Source organism: Corapipo altera, unplaced genomic scaffold (assembly GCF_003945725.1).
Source record: "Corapipo altera isolate COAL_440 unplaced genomic scaffold, ASM394572v1 2, whole genome shotgun sequence".
Taxonomy (NCBI): Eukaryota; Metazoa; Chordata; class Aves; order Passeriformes; family Pipridae; genus Corapipo; species Corapipo altera.
Window position 1 is genome coordinate 5198123 of NW_020884890.1, and position 18178 is coordinate 5216300.

Sequence of the window (18178 nt, forward strand, 5' to 3'; positions counted from 1 at the left end):
GCTAATTTTTCTTTTCATCAGTATAAATTTAGAATAAGTTTCTTAAAGCACAAGGTTGCAGTGGTTTCAGCTGAGTGCACTGAGACAGCTTGAAGCACAGTTCTGCAAAAACTTGGTGCAGCAGATTGCACACAGCGAGTGTATAAAAGCAGGAAGGCAAAAGTTCAGTTTCTGGGTACTCCTTACACTTCAGCTTTTCTGGTTGAGGTGAATTATAGGAGGTTTTAGTCTGAGTTTCAGAACATTTGAAGGGACCTGTTACAGAATTGTAGAACTGAAAGGAAATGAATGAGATCATCCAATCCAAACTCTGGTTCTATCAGAATCAGCTGTACTTGTTATTCCCGCATTTTCTTTTTCTTGGTTGTTATTAAGGCCTCCAATATGGAAGTGTGCATAGTTTCTTCAGGTACATCCTTGCCTTTGCAGTTGAAAAATTTTCCTTAACTTATATCTTTAATATTCTTTGACACAATATGTACCAATTACTTTTTTTCCCTTTCCTGATATACAAAAAGGGAATATATGATTGCCTTCCTCTTTGCAGGAACTGTGTATGTTATCATGACTGAGATTGAGACTACTAACTAATTTCACTGATGACAAAGTGGAAAATTATTTTGTATTGTTTTAGCAGTGCCCTTCATAAAATGCTGAATATGGAAAAGAAAAAATCTCTTGCATGATGTTAGGTTATAAATATTCAGATGCATAACTGAAGATGCATAGCCCTATCTTTAGACCTTATTCTGTTTCCTTTAAAAGATGGATGAAATAATATTCTAGAACACTGAAACAACCTGGAAATAAATGAATAAACTGTAAATAATTTATTATATTGAGGGAAAGTAAATGAAAGTTCTGTGCTAGAAGAGTTAAAGGACTGTCTATTGATTATCAGAAAAAAAACAACCTGTAACGGAGTTTTCCTCAAATCTGAAAGAAAGCTCTATCTCACAATGACACCACGTTAGAGATGTGATGTGAATGTTCTTACAATTTCTGCATCTTAAAAGTATTATGAAAAATATTTTATAAAATATTAGTGTTGGGTTGTGGAGGTACAAAGCAAAGTGGTTTGCAGATTAGGAGCAATTTCAGGATATATTTTTATTTCAAACTGTCTTTCCTCACTTCTATATAAGGCTTCCTAATTTGGGTTCTTATATTCCTTCTACCATAAAATGTATTGATGACATCATTACTAGTACCTAGCCATGAATCCATGAATCTTAAAAAATAATGAAAAAAGATTGATCGTATAATTACTCTTCAAATTAATAATTCTATTCAGTCTTTTATAGGTTTCTTGAGGGTTCATTGTTTTCTGTTCTTTTAAACCACATCTATCTGTTAAGTTTGCAGTGATTATTATGCAGTAGTAAATTTGTACTCCAGTGCTGGGGGCCTAGGAGATCTGACTTTGTAAAGAGGTATTTTTATTATATCATACTTTCTGATAAATCGGGGACAAAGGCAGTTGGACCCTGAGTCAAAGTCCAGTTAAACAATTCAGTAATTTTTCAAGTATGCAGCCATATAGTGGAAGCAGCTAGAGGTTGGGCTGACAACTGAAGTGTCAGTTTAACAGCTGCTTCATTTCACTATCTCTCGGCTCATAAACTTTATTTTTAATGAGTCTGCCTGTAAGACCACTAAAAAATGACCTTCACAGAGAACTACAAGGACCCACAGTGGTGGCCAAAATAGCTTTCTTGAGCAGTGCGTAATATCAGGCTGAACGTAGCACAGAAAATAGGCAGTATGGTGAGAAAGACATTATACTAACTCTTGATGAGAATATTCTGTATTTTCATGCAGAAAGATTATTGTGATAGCTGTGCAAGTAACCCACTACCTTCAACTCATATTAATCTGGACACCTTCATTGGCTTTAATAATGGTGCACCAGTTTGCATCAACTGAGTGAATCACCTGTGATTTCAAAGTTGTGTTTAGGAGCTGTAAGCTGTCTTAAAAGAAAATACATGATTTAACTTCCTATCACTGATAATGAAGAGACTTAATTCTTACATTTTTACATTAACAGAGGCTGTTAATTCTTAATCCCTGTACATTGCTTGCTGGTCTTAGTCAAAGCTCTCTCCTAATGTACTCTAATTTTCACCCACTTTCCTTACCTAAACACATTGCAAATTTCTGTTTTATTACACTATTACTAAGAGTATACTGCTAGTGTAACTGAAGGCAGTGTGAGCCTGGAGAGGTAGCTGAATATCAGGGAAAGGAACTTCTGGGTTGGAGCTTGGGAGGATGAAAAAAAAGGTGCTTTTGAAGCTGTGTATGAGTGGTGTGGCCAAGGGGAGGAAGGATACTTGGGTTGGGAAATTGAGATTTCTGAGTATGACATATATTTTTTAAAAAAGTACCAAATTGAGCTGTAATTTTAAGAGCTAGTACATCTGAGGTACTTTAAACCACCTGGCTACTTTTGAAATAGGTGTAATAATTTAGTCCTGTGGCAATGTGGGCACTTGCTAGACCTTTTTTATCATTGTGTCCAAGAGCAACCAAAATGTCCTGCTGAAAGCACTAAAGGGTATACTACAGCTCCCACTTCTGCTGCTAGAGATCTGTGAAATTTTGCACTGAAAAAAAGAGCTTTACTGTTTCAAAAGTGTAAAACCCAGTAAAAACTAGGGCAATTTTAATTTATTATTTGCATTCCAAAAGCAGCTGAGACCAGTACTTCTGTGTGCAATGAATGGTCCAAAACCATAACAATTTGGGCCCTGCCGTCTTTAAAATGTGAGTTTGAAGTCTGGTAGGAGCATGAAAAAAGAAATTGGAGGTGAACATACAGATGAAGCAAAAGGAAGGAAAATAATGCAATACAAAATAACCTGCTAAATAGTTTGACATTTTTCCTACCAGTGTTTATATAAGCATAAGAGCACAGTAGACTTTTTATGAGGATTGATCATATTGCTGTTATTCCTAGTATTGAAAAAACATTTTTGTTCTCCCTTAAACCCTGCCTTCAAGTTGTGTGATGCCTTTCCCACAGTACATCCTGAGGCACATGCTAGATTTGGGAGTTCGTCTTTTGTGTTCTATGTCTTTTGGGCTTGACTAAAGGTGCACTGAATATTGTTCATCCTCAAAATCTGGAAGTGTGTTCTGCGGTCAATGAACAGCTGGACGAGTTCCATAAAAAGTTGTACTCTTATGTGTTACTGTGCTTGGCTGATGTTCTTTTAGCTTGCTACTGAGACACAGCATGTGAGCAGATGAGGCAAATGGCAACATTTCACAGGAAAAATGCAAATCAAGTTCATATTTGCTTCTGCTTGCTCCCAGGAAAGTCGTTCATAATGTTATGTGTACAATGTCAGATCCCTGAATTTACTGAAATTAATTTTCTTCAGTTATCACACCTTTTCCCCCACTATTATTTTTCTATATGATTACTGTCAAAGCCTACTTCTAAAAGGAATGGAAACTGCACAAAATTATGTCTGCAAGGAAGCATCTTGCCTGATTATTTATTACAATATTCTGAAGACTAAGGGAGGTATTTTTTAAAAAAACAAATAGACAAATTAATGGTCTCAGTTGTCACTGAATATTTTTTTCCTAAATATGAATCATACCATTATGCTTGTACTGGTGTACTCACAGTATAGAATAGATTTGCTCCCTGTCCATGATGCAGCGAGCAGGTATTCTCCCAAGTCTTAAGTATTTCTAGGGTTTTAGCAAGGCTATTGTGGTTCATAACAATCCCCAGCTACTATTAGAGATGACTTAAGGCCATAGATGAAATTTGAAGTAGCCACTTTGCCCAGCCCCAGCTGTGTTACATATATCTAGTTTATCTGAAGACTGCTTAAGAATGTAACCAAAACATGAACCAACAGCATAAAAAAACCCACAACTGCTTAGAGTCCCTATGTCAGAGGAGGATTGCATTTTTTAAACTTCTTGCACGAGAGTTATTTTGAACCCTTTCAAACACTGTGCTACTTTTGCTATATATTCTATCCCCTAGTCTATCCTTTTATTTCATTTTTTGTAATGAAGGCCCGCATATCCACACAAAGTGTCTGTGGAGATCTGGAAGTGGCAAAACTATCTTTACACTCTCCCTTCCACATCACCAGCACATTGTCACAGAATCACAGAATCATCAAAGTTGGAAGAGACCTTCAAAATCATCTAGTCCAACTGTATGTTACACTAGTAATTTTTCTCTATATATATGTCAGTTATAAGTCCAAGCCCCAAGCAATTAAAGATATATTTATAAAGATGGTGCCAGCATTTTGGTTGTCAGTTGCATAACATTTTCTCTTCATCCTTCCTGTTGAGAGTGGGGTCTGTCTAGAGTAATTTTCCTTTGTTTAAAACTCTTCCGATTCAGGAAGTTCTGTGTTTCTATGAAAATTTAGCTTTCAATTTGAAAGGACTTGTGTTTGTATACATAAATTCATATGCTTGTTTAAAAATAGGTTGTTTAACACATATGCTCTTTTTTTAGCCTTACCTGGCTTTGTCATATCTTTGTGATACTCTCTGTATCCTCCTGGGATGCTAGGTCAGCTTTGAGAATTAATCAGATTCACGAGTCAGCTTCTTATCAGGAGTATAGTTCTACCAGCATATTTGTTTTGGATCACTAGCCCTGAACAGATATACTGGGAGAGCTACTGCTAAAATGTACTATCCCTTGCAGATACATAGGAGTAATTCATAATTTAATTTGCATTTGTTGGGAAAAGCAAACAGGATTGTTCCAAGTTAACATCTTTGCGTTAGTGCCACAGAAGAAAGCACCATAATGCACTTCCAACTAAACCATCTCTCTTGCATTGACTGGCCAAGCTGGGCTGGCAGAGATGAAAGGTCTACTTTCCCATAGTAAATTAGATTTTAAATGTACTGCCTTAGTATTTATTCCTTTCAGAGCTCTTAGTTGTAAATGAGTGGCAACCATGGTTGTACAGGTGTTCCTCTGAGGAAGGACAGTTCCTTGGTACATCATGGCAATAGATTAAAGCCACAGTCTGGCCCATGAAGTTCCAAGAAGCAAGAAATTCAGAATCTTTCAGTACAAAATTAATGATTCTCTGATAAAAATAATATTTCTGTCATCATAGTCTACTATTTTGTCTTATCTTTAACAGGACAAACCTATTTTTTTACTAGTTTTAATATTTAATATTTTGACTGTATTTAGAATTTATCATACCTTTTCCTCAGTAAAGTAGGTTCTGACATTAATTTTGATCTTCTGGTACAGATTAAAGAGCACCTCGCTAAGGGACAGAGGATGTTGGCTGGTGATGGCATGTCCCAAGTAACCAAGACACTGTTGGATTTAACGCAGAGGAAAAATTTTTATGCTGGAGATCTTCTAATTTCTGTGGAAATTCTCAGAAATGTTACAGACACATTTAAAAGAGCGAGTTATATCCCTGCGTCTGATGGGGTGCAGGTAAGAGAAGCATTGGTAAGGTAATGTTTCATTACCCAAAAAAAACCAAACAACTGATGGAGTTTTTGTCAGTACACTGCGTGTCAACTGTTTTACCCACTGAATGATAGATATAAGCAGTGTTCACATAAAAGTAAGATACAAGTTTAAAATAGGAAAAAGACTCAGCTGCATTTAATAAGACAAATATCTAAAACAATGCATCAAGTGAAAAATGTAAAATACTTTCTTTGTAACCTTCATTATCTTTGTCTTTCAAGGTTTGGTTTGATTGATAGGGATGTGTTGGTATTTTTTTACACTAAGCATTTCACTAGTGTTGTTTGTTCCAGTACATTTCAGTTCAAAACTAGTTCATTTTTAGTTCAAAATCTCTCCACAATGTTACGTTATTCTGGCATCGCTTCTTCATTTCAGATAAATAAAACTCATTAAAAGTGCACAGGAGTGATGGATAGTGCATTTGATATGAATTTTCTATTTCACATGTTAAATTAACTCTTCTTGTACAAGAGGATAAAGAAAATGCTGTCAGAACTAAAACCACTATAATTATTTCTGCATAATAGGCTGCACAACTCATTGTGCAGTGTTGATTAAAATAAATATTACTGAGGACTTCTAAATCAGGATATTGGTTTCATCCATATCTGAAAATCTAGACATTTTTCAAAGGTTGTAGATGTACTGAAAAAGAATACTAAGAAGGTAAATGTATATATTATTTATGAAAAAGAGAGCTTAATGATCATTCATAAATTACTAATGAAGTTATTAATGCAGGTCACGTATACATATTTGTGTAACAGCAAACAGATTATAAATACACTTGGGAATGTATGCATGCAGATGAAGGGAGATATCTTGGAAAAGACAACTTTTCCATAGTTAAGTTTTCAAGAGCTTGCTATTGCTTTTTACCTTTTCTAGTTTTTCTATGCACAAAGAATATTAAATTCTGCAATAAAACCAACATTTCTTGTGTTTACCTGTAGCCAGCTGAAAGTAATATTTTTTTTTCAAACAGTGCTTTTCAAAAAGTATTTTTAATGAACAATCCTTTTTTTAATTGAATGAGAGTCTATCTTTTCCTACTTTCCTGGTATTACCATTAAACTGTGTGTTGTTCACTGAAAATTTTTCATGCAGTCAGAAATCTAATAGCCCAGTGTGACTTCTTCATGGTTCACAGGCACTACAGAAATCTTAGAACCAGTCTCAAGTAACTGCTTGACACAAGTGATTTTGTTCATGGGCTTAGCAGATCAGGTCATTTGCAGTTTACATACATTACAGAGAATTTGATTCTTTTCCCAATAATAACAGCACCAAAAGTTCTGCTCACTTCAGCAATGTAGAGATGTTTCCAAAATTTGTAACAGTATTCTGGCAGAACTTGGCAAAATTATTAACTATTATTTAAATAATTTTTAATTAATAATTCTGAAGACATTAAAATTCATAAGCCAGATTCTGAAGGAAATAAGGAGGGATTTCTCAAATCAAAGAAAAATAGCTATATTTCAGTATTTGCATGCCTAAATACCAAGAATTCTTAAATCTCAGCAAGAAAAAAGGTACTGAAACACAGTCAGAAAAAATAAAAGTTAAAAAAATTAAAAGAAATTGCAAGATAAGGTTAAACAAAAAGAAAACAATGCATGGTGTTCAGGAAAGTAAGTGAAATCAGAATTAAGCATATGTTTTACCCAGGGGATATATTTAGCAATATTCCCATTACTGACATCTGATAATATAAAAAATGAAATCCTGTCTCAGTAACATAAGTTTAAAATTTACTGTGAATTTCTGAGAAACATGGATTTTTCCACATGTAACAATACTTCATATTCTACCATACTCTGGAGGATTGTATTTACTTTTTATTTTTAGTATTATATATTTTCATACTTTCTAGTCCATCATCAAAATAAGTGACAAAATGGTGAAAATTAAGTTAATTTGTACAAAAATCTTCTTTCTGAAGAAGCCCTGTGTGGTGTTCTAATTACATTCTACTTTTTGAACTAGATAAAGAGGAGAATTTTTTAGTTGGTGGATTTCTGTTTTAAAGAAATTGTCAGAAAAGCATATGTGAGGTTTAAAATCCCTGAAAGTCACAATTTATCATTTTGCATGATGTCAGAAAAGTAGGTTAGGATGAATTGTGGGTAACAGTACTTTTTAAGACCTGAAAACAACACTTGCATTAAAACTGAGAAAGGAATAGTATGTCTGAGTATATTTATTTCTTATACATTCCATCCATCTGGATAGTCCCTCAACTGCCTATAATCTCTGTGTTATATCTAGTATTAATATTCATGAATAGCGTAAAAGATGTGATTCAAAGATTCCATAAAAAAATGAACAGAAAAGTGAGATGAAATTTGAAAATTTCAGACTAATTACTCAAAATAAAGGTGCTACTGCCTGATATGCTGCACAGTAAATGCCACTTGTTTAGGCAGACAGATACCAAGAGCAAAATAAAGTTTCTAAAGTATACATATCTAGTGGTAAGTTATTTATTATGCAACTCTTTTGCCTTTTGCATCTTTTAACCTTTTTTTTGCACCAATATTTATATATACATTGCATATACAGTGTCAGGAACAAAAATAACCCTGTATTAGGCAGTTAAACAAGAAGCTGTCCTGCATCAGTGACTGAAAACTGCAGTACAGTAACAGACGTAATTGCAAGACGAGTCATTCAATTCTTCTGCAAGCAAGGTCTTTCATGTAGTATGTGAATTACACTAAAATACCCTGTATAGGTACACTGAGGTAATGAGATGGCCACTGTACTTATGTAAGAAGGATTCTACCAGGAAGATAATAAAAATTCTAAATAAACATAATATAAGCAACAATTTGAAACACTATTCAGAACTATTCTAAAAGGGCTTGAGCTACGTTTCAGGACAGGATGGCAAAGTGAGTTGTACAATCCCCTGATGCAGTGGCCAACATGAAACAAAGTTTATCCCCAAAGCATTTAAAGCAATATAATCCCATTTATATTAGCCACAGGCCCATTGCTGTCAGTCAGGGATTAAGAGGATTGTCCAGTCCTTTTTCCCCCTCCACCTTCCTCCTCCCACACACATATTTCTCTATGTTGAAGTCCAAAACTGGAGGTGACTTAAGGCTATCCATTAATTCCTCTTAGGGAGGAATTCTTCTCTAGCTGTATAAAAGGATTTATGACAGCTTTATGCCTGCAGAGAGGGTCAAAGAATTTGGACTGGAATAGAGAACTGCAGCCTTTGTATTATAGAAGAAAAAATTAAAAGGAAGGAAATTAAATTAGGAAAAACATAACCGTCCATTCCCAACTGTAATTGGCATTATCATCAAAAAAGCCTGGGCAAAAATAAAGGACTTCAAAATTTGGTTCTGGCTGTCCCAACATTTTCTGTAGTGGCCTGATCACTAATATTTAAGCCCTGCCATGAAAGGAAGGAGCTTCAGTCTATAGGGACTTCCAGTTTACTGCAGTAATACCTTCAGATCACATCCATAATGCTGCTAAAATTTGGCCTTCATACTTGTCAATCATTTCACTAAAGGGCAATGTTGTTTCTTGCAGCATTCATGCAATAAACAAAAGAATAGTCAAAGTAGAAGAATGAATTTTAACCCTTCCTCTCCTGTTACGTTTTTGGACTGCATCTCATGTCTATTCATTATTGAAGCAGGAAATCCATTTAATCGTCTTCTTTTTAATTCACAAAGCACTGGTATTGCTGACTCAAAAAGCTACATACTCCACTGCTACCATAAATATGACATCAACCAGGGATAGAAATAGAAAAAAAAAGATCTCAAGAAAGACATTCTTGTTGCCCAGTTCATCATTTATGGTTTATTGCCAAGTATTAAGTATATATTAAGTTATTGCTCATCTTTTGTTTGTGCTTGAGTCTAGGATTATTGATAAGATTTTCACATATATTTCTGTCAATAATTGGTGGTTTTAATGCTTACATGTACGTAAAATAAACATAAAATTTAATTAACACATAACATTAATAGCAAACCCATGTAATCTATAATCTATAAGAAACATTTTAACTCCTAAGTGTTTTTCAGGCAATCTAGGTTCCTCTCAGATAGTTGTCATTGCATGGACATGGATACTGTTGCAATTAAGGCTTAAGCTGTTTCTGCAGGAGAATCGGTGTCTGCAATGTAATGCAAAACTAGCTTCAAACCAGCTCCCTAGTATGATAAATTATCCCACACTGAGTTCCATGCTACTGCAGCTAGATGGCTGATGACACCCTAACAAGTTAAAGTTAAAATTTCTCTCAACTACGTTTCTGCAATATTGCACTGGAGGAGTGCAGAATTATCGTGTTTTGAAAAGCATTTTCCTCAGACAAAATCTTCATAAGGCCGACTCTACCTAGTAGAACTCTTCTCCAAAATTACAATGCCCTAAAGAAAAAGTGGTTGTAGTGCCATGAAACTGCCTTGGCCAGTTTAGTTTATTTTACCTGGGGAACCAGTGAAGATATACGTTTTTCCTAGATGAAGTTGCATCTGCACAGTTATGATTTGCTGACCTGGTTAAACTGGCATAATCCTTTAAAATAAATACTAAACATAACTCCTTGCATTGTGCTAATTTTGCTACTGAAGGCCTGAAAGACATTAAATGTATTCCTGGTATATAAGCAATACATAGTATATATCCTCTTCTTATCTTCAACTTGACTAGAAACTTTTCTTCAGTAATCCTGCAAGTTGGATCAAACCATGAGAACATTTTTCTTTTATGTCCTATGGTTAATCCATTTTGTTTCTTCTCATTACGTTTTTTTGTGTTACTGAAGCTTATGGATATGTTGCTACTGACTTCAGTGAGAGGAGAGTTGTGGTCTCATTAATGTACAGAATTATTTTGTCCAAGCTCAGAAAAGTGTCAGTCACTTCTATATTAAATTTGGTCAAGTTAAAGCAATTTGTATCTGTGTGAATTTTACAGTTAACACAGTTAACTTCCTAATGATTAGGCAAAGATAGATCCTCTTGCTTGTCAAGCAGTTAGTGTTAGGACTAGATTAAACTGGTAAACTGTTATAATGTAAAAATAGTTTTCACAAGTTTTATTCAGTTTTGTATCCTAAAATGTTTTACTTACATGGTTGTGAGACACCTTAAGAATCTGTGACTTCTCGTATTTTGAAATTAATGTCTTTTCAAGTATACCAAACACTAAGGTCGGAAGTTATTTCTGCTCTAATTTTTGTCCCTGTGCAGTTTGTACTTAATAATGAATTAAAGTTACTTCTTACTTAAACCTTATTTAAGTCCTTCTTATCCCCCAAATTGGCTAAAAAGTAAGTGCGGGTGAAGTAATGACCATTAATCTGAGTTCCACAGGGTCCTGTGGTTGGTATTATGGTTAAAAAATTTTTAGAGGCTGTGAGAAACTTAATTGCACTCTTCAGTTAAGGTTAGTGGAAAGTACATGTATCTTTTATGAAGGAACAGATAAATTATAATTGGCAGGCTGTAGACAAAATTGACATTCTGCACAAAATGTGATACAAAGATGAGAACAGACTGCACAAATTCTTAGCTTTTAAGGATGAAGAAGTTGGGAATACACATTGGTAGAGAGAACAGACAAAATTAGAAAGGAAATGTCTCCACAAACATTTGGAAGAAAGTGATTTTTAAAATGTATGATTCAAAATTGAAGATGTCTTAGCTTTTTTTTTTCCCCTTATTCTTAAATGAATAAGAGAATCAGATAAAGAAATTAACAGTCTAAGGCCAAAGAAACAGAAACTAATTATTGCTTTTATGTTGAAATTCCTAAAAAGATAGAGGTAGACGTAACATTTAAAAGTAAGAGGCACTTTCAAACAGTATTTACCAATGAAATACCATTATATGCCCTATGTTTGGTTATTAAGGATAATTTTTATGTTTTGAATAGAAACTGAAGATCCCAAACCTGGTGTTTTCTCAACTATACTTTGGGTTTTTTGAAAAATATATAGTTGTCTTGTTTCTGGAATGAGAGCAATTTCCAAATAGAACACCATCACACTTAGAAGTTTAGCAAGCCTAAGATGGTTCTTGTTTTATACAAAGCATTACTATGGAACGTGATTATATAGCCAAAAATTAACAATTAACCATGTATTATGTGCCCTATATTTTGTTACCTCATCTCTTCCACTGACAGAAAATAGGCTGCAGAACTGCATCTGTAATAGAAAAAGGAAAGCTTTCTAAATGTCAAATTAAGGATATGGTAGTTTATGTCACTGAAATAATTTTACTTTGTCTTTTATCTAATTGATTTTTCAGAACTTCTTTCAAATCATTAGTAATCTCTTAGATGAAGAAAACAAAGAGAAATGGGAAGATGCACAGCAGGTAAGATTTTACAAGGTGTAATATATGGTTTTAAAAATCAGGTTAAACATGCACCGACAGAAAATCCTAAGCAAGAGAATATTTTGGAAAAAAATGATCCTTTTTAAAAAGGAGCAATTTCAGGACCCACTGGCTAATTCCTTAGATTAAAATTATGTTAAGAATATAAGGTACTTCTCTTGATAAACAGATTTTTATTACATTCCATAGGATTATTCACTATGTCTTTGCTTTGGATGTTGTATTGAAGTACATACAAAAACTGAAAAATGCTATTAAAGGCTATCTGCAGTGCTGCTTTTGTTAAACACAACACATCAGAACTCACCTGAAGACCTCATATGACACCATCAAAGAACTTACAGAAATGTAAACAGTAGACCTTTTCTAAAAGGTTGTATTTAGGAGAACAGTTGTAATTCTCAGACTAACAAATTTCTCAACTAATTTAGATATGATGATAGCATTCTATAAAATAGGAAAATGTAGCAATAAAAAAAATCACTATTTTATAATAACAGAGTCTAAAATTCAAATAAAACCCTTTTTTTGGATATAAGAATTTTCTATATGCTTATACCAAGAAATTATAAGACAATAATTATATCATTATTGTCTTATAATTATAATTATAATTAAATTATATAATTAAAATATAATTCTTGTATAATTATATAAATATATATATTATATAAAATATTTATGTTATTGAACATGACCATAATACCGTCAAATTTATTTACATATTTATCTATATACAAATAACAGTGGCATTGCGGATTAACATAGTTATGTACAGAGGAAAAAATTATGGAGGTGGTCAAAGCCAGGGAAACATTTCTATATAAAGAATGCTTAAACAAAGCAAGGTATTTCAGTATGGAAAATAGTCAAGTGCACTTATGTGCAATAGAAGATTTTAAAATCAGGAGTGGTTTGGAGAATGTGATGCGTTGTCTTCTTCTACCTCCACCTTGCCTACTTACCCATGCCTTGTCCACCATCTGTCCCACAAAGATCAAGAGATGACTTAGGAGGAAATTCTGAGAACATGGAGGTGAAAGAGGGAAAACAAATCTCCAGTTCCCTCCCTTCCTTGCTGCTGGTAGAAGAAGTGGTGTTGAAAAACAGAGAGGGGACAAGTTATTTCTACTTTTCCATAGCTCCTTCTCTCTGTCTCACAGCACCCCAAAGGAGCACCAAGATGAGCTGTACACAGAAGCAGTGGGCCCGTAGCTACGTGGTGATAAAGCTAGGGAGTTCACTGAATCTTAGACTTCTGAGATATGACCCCCCCAAAAAACCATACTACTGGTCTTATTACTGTTCTTATGCAGTTACACAAGCAATCTCAAAGCAACTTTGGAAGTGAGTAACCTCTCATATCCTCTATGAAGGATAAGCAGGACCCCTAAGTATTCCTAAGATTCTTTTTTACTTTCACTATTGAAAGGAAAAAAAATCCTATGCAAAATATTATTTTCTATGATATTTTACACAAAACATTGAAAAATTAGGGTTAAAAAGAATTGCATTATAAAACAGAAAAAAGTATCGCTTGAAATTACTACATCCTGTATGAAGATTTTTTCAGGGTTTTATGTCAAAATCAAGGTAGGAACTGAACTTGAAAAGAATCTGTGCAAGCCATTATGTGCTGTGAATACAACCCAGTAAAAACTCTATGGACTAAAGGTGATTCTGTTTCTGGTTCAGCCACTCAAATTTTCTGCAAACCTAGGTGCGTTCTAACCAACCTTTTTGCCAGCTTGCATAGTTTTCTTAAACTCCTCAACTACTGTTAGCATAGATCTCTTAGCCTGTTTTCTGTATTCTTTGCTGGAAACAAAATCTTACTTACTGTCAGCAAATTGCTGATTTCAGTCAAGTGTACAGCTGCAATGCCTCAGCACATCTTTTTTTCTAGATTAAATGCTAACAGTTGATACCATTAATTACAGGTTATATAGGATTCAGATAAGCAACTCACTTTAATGCTTGCCTTTTTTCTTAAGAGCTGATGTAAAGCATCAGCTTTAACACAGGAAGCCACTTCAAGTCCACAATGCACAAGTTTTATACCAGTGTTTCAAAACACAAGAGCTGTTCTGCATATTCTTAAATGATGATCTGCTGGCATCCTATTGATTAACCAGTAATTCAGATAGATAAAAATGCAGAGTACCTCTATAAGACTAACTGCTCAACAGTTTCTGCTGAAGTTATTACTATAAAGTTTTATGTGGAAGAACTAGGTTTCAAAAAATGTTTTCACTGAAATTTTTCCTTAGTACATAATCTGTTAGTGTGTGTGCTCTGAATGAGAGGGATGCAAAAACCACACTTGCTACCTCAGTAACTCATCATTAGGAAAATGGAAGTTAAATCTCCTTCACTTGAAGCAATATTTGCAACCTGTTAGGATAATAAATGTCACAACAAATTCTTCTTCAAAATAGTATTGTTGCCCTACCTTTTATAAAAGATCCATGGAGAAAACAAAGCACATTGTGAAATTCTCTAAGCAATTCCAAACAGCTGTGGATATAGATAGATAAAGCAAGATGAAGATGGAGTGCAACATCAAGCAATTTATAGTGTCTATAGGCATTTTTTAGAGTCTGTAGTCCCAGCAGTGGAAAGAATGGGTTGAATATTGCTCATAAAGTAAATTTGGACATCTCACTGATATGGTAAAAAGCTCCATGAACGGGTCATCCATTATTTTTCTATTACTGAAAATTGTCTTGTTCATAACAAGCCATAAAAATCCAAAATAATTTTTTTATATATGTGATATGAACAGAACTTTTAAGCTTATTAATAACTGCTTTGATCTTTAATGCTGCTTTGCTAATAAATCATTATTGTTGAATATAAAAAAAGTTAATGTTTTTGTGATCATAATAGCTTACAGCTTTGCAAATAAAATTTCTTGGAAATGTGCTAGTCCTTATCATTTTGAAAGTCAAATTGAGAGGCTACATTAGCAACACCAAGCTACTGCAATTTATTTTAGTTTACTGTGTCCAGTTCTAGTGCAAGACATGAACATAATGGAAAGAGCCTAGCAAAGAACCATGAAGACGTTTAGGGGATTAGAACATCTGATATGCAAGGAGAGGCTGAAATATCTGATACTATTTTGCTTGGAAGAGTAAGGGTCCTGGCAATACTAAAAAATCCTGAAGGGGAGGGGGATTAAGGAAGACTGAGCCAAGTCTCAGTGCTGTGCAGTCACAGAATACAAAACAAGAGCAAAACTTAAAATACAGACAGTGCCATTTATAGATAAGAAAGACTGTTTGGCTGTGAGAGTGATTGAATGCTAGAACATGTTGTGCAGACAGGCTCTGGGGTCTCTGTCCTGGGAGACATTCAAAATCCAACTGTATGTGGTTCTGGGCAGCTTGCTAGAGCTCATTTTGCTCTGCACAGAGCAAATGATCCCCAGTGGCCCCTTCCAGCTTCAGCTATTCTATGATTCTACTACTCCACATCAGCAATGAAAATAGAACTACCAGTAAAAAATTATATTACTTACACTTTGATTAAAGCAACAAAATTTATCACGGTAAGAGGGCACGGTAAGATTTGCATTCAGCCGTTTGTATGAATAGTTCTGAAGTTACTGAAGATATCTTCCAGAGGAAGGAAGAATATTTTAATTGGAATTCTTCTGTAATATGAAATGCTGTAACCATTAATGAAAGTAATGGCCAATAAGTTTTTGGTGCTGTGAGTTAGAGCAAACATTCCACAGTTCCAGTGCAAAGTTGACTTCACACAACTTTCTGGGAAGTAATGTCTGTTTGCATGAGGATTTAATAACAAATGGGTTGTTTTACAGTAACAGAAAATGTTCCATTTTGAAACATGGGAAGAGCAGCTTGACTGTTAAGTCTCACATTTTGTTTGAATTTGCTGCTGTAGAGATTTCGATATTAAAACTAACGTCTGACCTTCCTCTGTTAGATCTATCCAGGCTCAGTGGAGTTAATGCAGGTGATTGAAGATTTTATACACATTGTTGGAATGGGAATGATGGATTTTCAGAATTCATACCTAATGACTGGAAATGTAGGTAAGAAATAGAAATTTCTTCTATCAAATTTATGACCTATTGAAAATCAGAAATTGCAAGTATATAGAGTTGCTGCTTCTATCACAATCCAAATTGGGCTGCTCCTCCTCCAGATTATCTGTATTGCTTGATTATCTCCTCTCTGGTTTAGCACACATGGAATGCCTTACACACTGGACTTTTCATATCTCAAGATCTAAATCCAAAGTTTCTGAATCAAAACTAGGAAAATACTCATCAGAATACTATGAACTATGGGCATATGCTAGAGTGTTTCCAGGATATACAGTGCTTCAAATATTAATTTATAAAATTGTGCTAATTAAGATAATATTTATATACTTAATAGCTTGAGAAATGTTTATTTTATTGACATTATATCTTTTAATACTCCATTCTCCCAAAGAACAGTCTTTGCACGTGTTGTGCTGTGATAATAATCAGCATAGACAGATAAGCAATAACTAAAAAAGGATCTATTAATTTCCAAAATAACTTCAACCTAGAATTTCTTACATTAGTTCTTCTATGTGTGACAGTTTCAAAATTTCATTCAGATTTATTTTTCAAACTTTGTTTAAGCTACTGGAATGTTGCCAGACAATATAGTCATATAATAACAAAATCAAATATGAAAATGCTTAGCAACTGAATTTCATTTATTAGTAGTCATAAATACTTCTGCAATATTGCAGCATTTTATTAAAAATTCAACCAAAAAAATAGTTTGAAAAGCTATTCTCTAAACATTTTGTCTTTGCTTAGTACCTTCATTATTCAATTAACTTTCCATAGCTACACTTTTAAAGTGCCAGGAAAGTATTAGGAAGTTATATGTAATGAATGAATTAAAAATATGTGTTTGCCTGATAGCAAAACTTCTGGTGTTAGTACATTCTCTCATATTTTGAGTTAGAATCTTATTGCAGTAAGTTCTTTCGCATGTCATTAGAATGAGTTAGAAAATATGGTCATTTTGAAATTTGTTGGCAGAATAAAGCAGGGAAAATGTTAGATTGTCCTCATTGAAAATTTAGCTTGCTGTGCAATAATCAATATTTATTATTTTTCTTCAGTTTATATTATAGAGTGACAGGACTGTAAACACTACCCTCTGTAAGGCACAACCTTATACTGGAGGCATGTCAAAGGACTAACCAAAAAACACTCTAGAAGTCTTAAAATGTTTAAAATATTTCAGTATGGGTTTAATCAGTTATTTATTTTTTATTTATTTTATTGTTTACTGTTTGCACTGCAGTATCACTTAAAGCTTCTTCCAGTTGTCAGTCCTTCATTATGCACAAATTTATAAAGAAAAGTATCTTTTCTGAAATGTTTTTTTCATGACATTTTTATGACAAAATAAAACGATGAGCTTATTTAAGGAACACAGCCCCTGTTGCTGGGGACACTGTAATGCATTGTAATACATTTGTCCTCTGAAAAATGTGAAAAAAACCCAAGCTGGAAAATGTTTTAAGAAAATGCGTTCAAATAATCATGGTTTTGCATGGGAAACAGCAACATCTTTTCAACTGAGTCAGAAACCATGCTGTGCAGTGGCTAGCTTAGATAAATGCAGAATCTTAACAGTCTTTATTATCTTTCTCTTCCCACGTGTAAGATATTTTTAGGCACTCAGGAGTAGGCCTGTTCTTAACTATAAAACCATCAAAGGAATAGAAAGAAACTGAGAAAAATAAAATGAATTTATAGGTTTAATCTGACTACCTAGCTCTGTGCCTTGACATATTGGCATGAATTTATTCCCCATATGCTTGGTCAACCATCAAAAAAGGATAGGGTCACTGCTGTGCAGATCATTGACCAGAATACTTGAGCTCAGGTGACATGCTGAGATGGGGACAGAAGGTTCTTATCAGCAAGGAGTAATTTCTTATTTTCACTAACAAGGAAGGAATGTATCTGGAATAATTCAGTTTTAGTGTAGCTGTCCTCAGGGGGTTGGCATAGCTGTCTGACTACCTATGTACTTGGAATTTAGGAAACATTTATGTTGATCTCAGCTGAGAAGAATAAACTATGCAGTTGCTGACTTGTCTTAGCATTAATTATTCTGCACCACTGAGAATTTAAAAATGTCTGAGGTCTTATCTATAACAATATTCTTTTAAATCAACAAACACATTTAATGCAGGAAGCGGATATTGTGCATAAAGGAAACCCACCTTTTATCTATATTCATCTTTAAACAGACCAATCCAATGGAAT

At 34.1% G+C, this 18178-nt stretch overlaps 1 protein-coding gene across 9 annotated transcripts in view; it reads left to right on the forward strand.

Annotated features, from left to right (window-relative positions):
• The window catches only part of ADGRB3 (adhesion G protein-coupled receptor B3), a 459298-nt gene that overhangs the window by 215786 nt on the left and 225334 nt on the right, over nucleotides 1-18178 (forward strand). For all 9 annotated transcript variants that reach the window (XM_027644726.1, XM_027644723.1, XM_027644722.1 and 6 more), the window contains 3 exons: nucleotides 5264-5458; nucleotides 11791-11859; nucleotides 15835-15943. In XM_027644726.1, the coding sequence (XP_027500527.1) occupies nucleotides 5264-5458; nucleotides 11791-11859; nucleotides 15835-15943 (373 nt within the window). The remainder of the gene's footprint in view (nucleotides 1-5263; nucleotides 5459-11790; nucleotides 11860-15834; nucleotides 15944-18178) is intronic.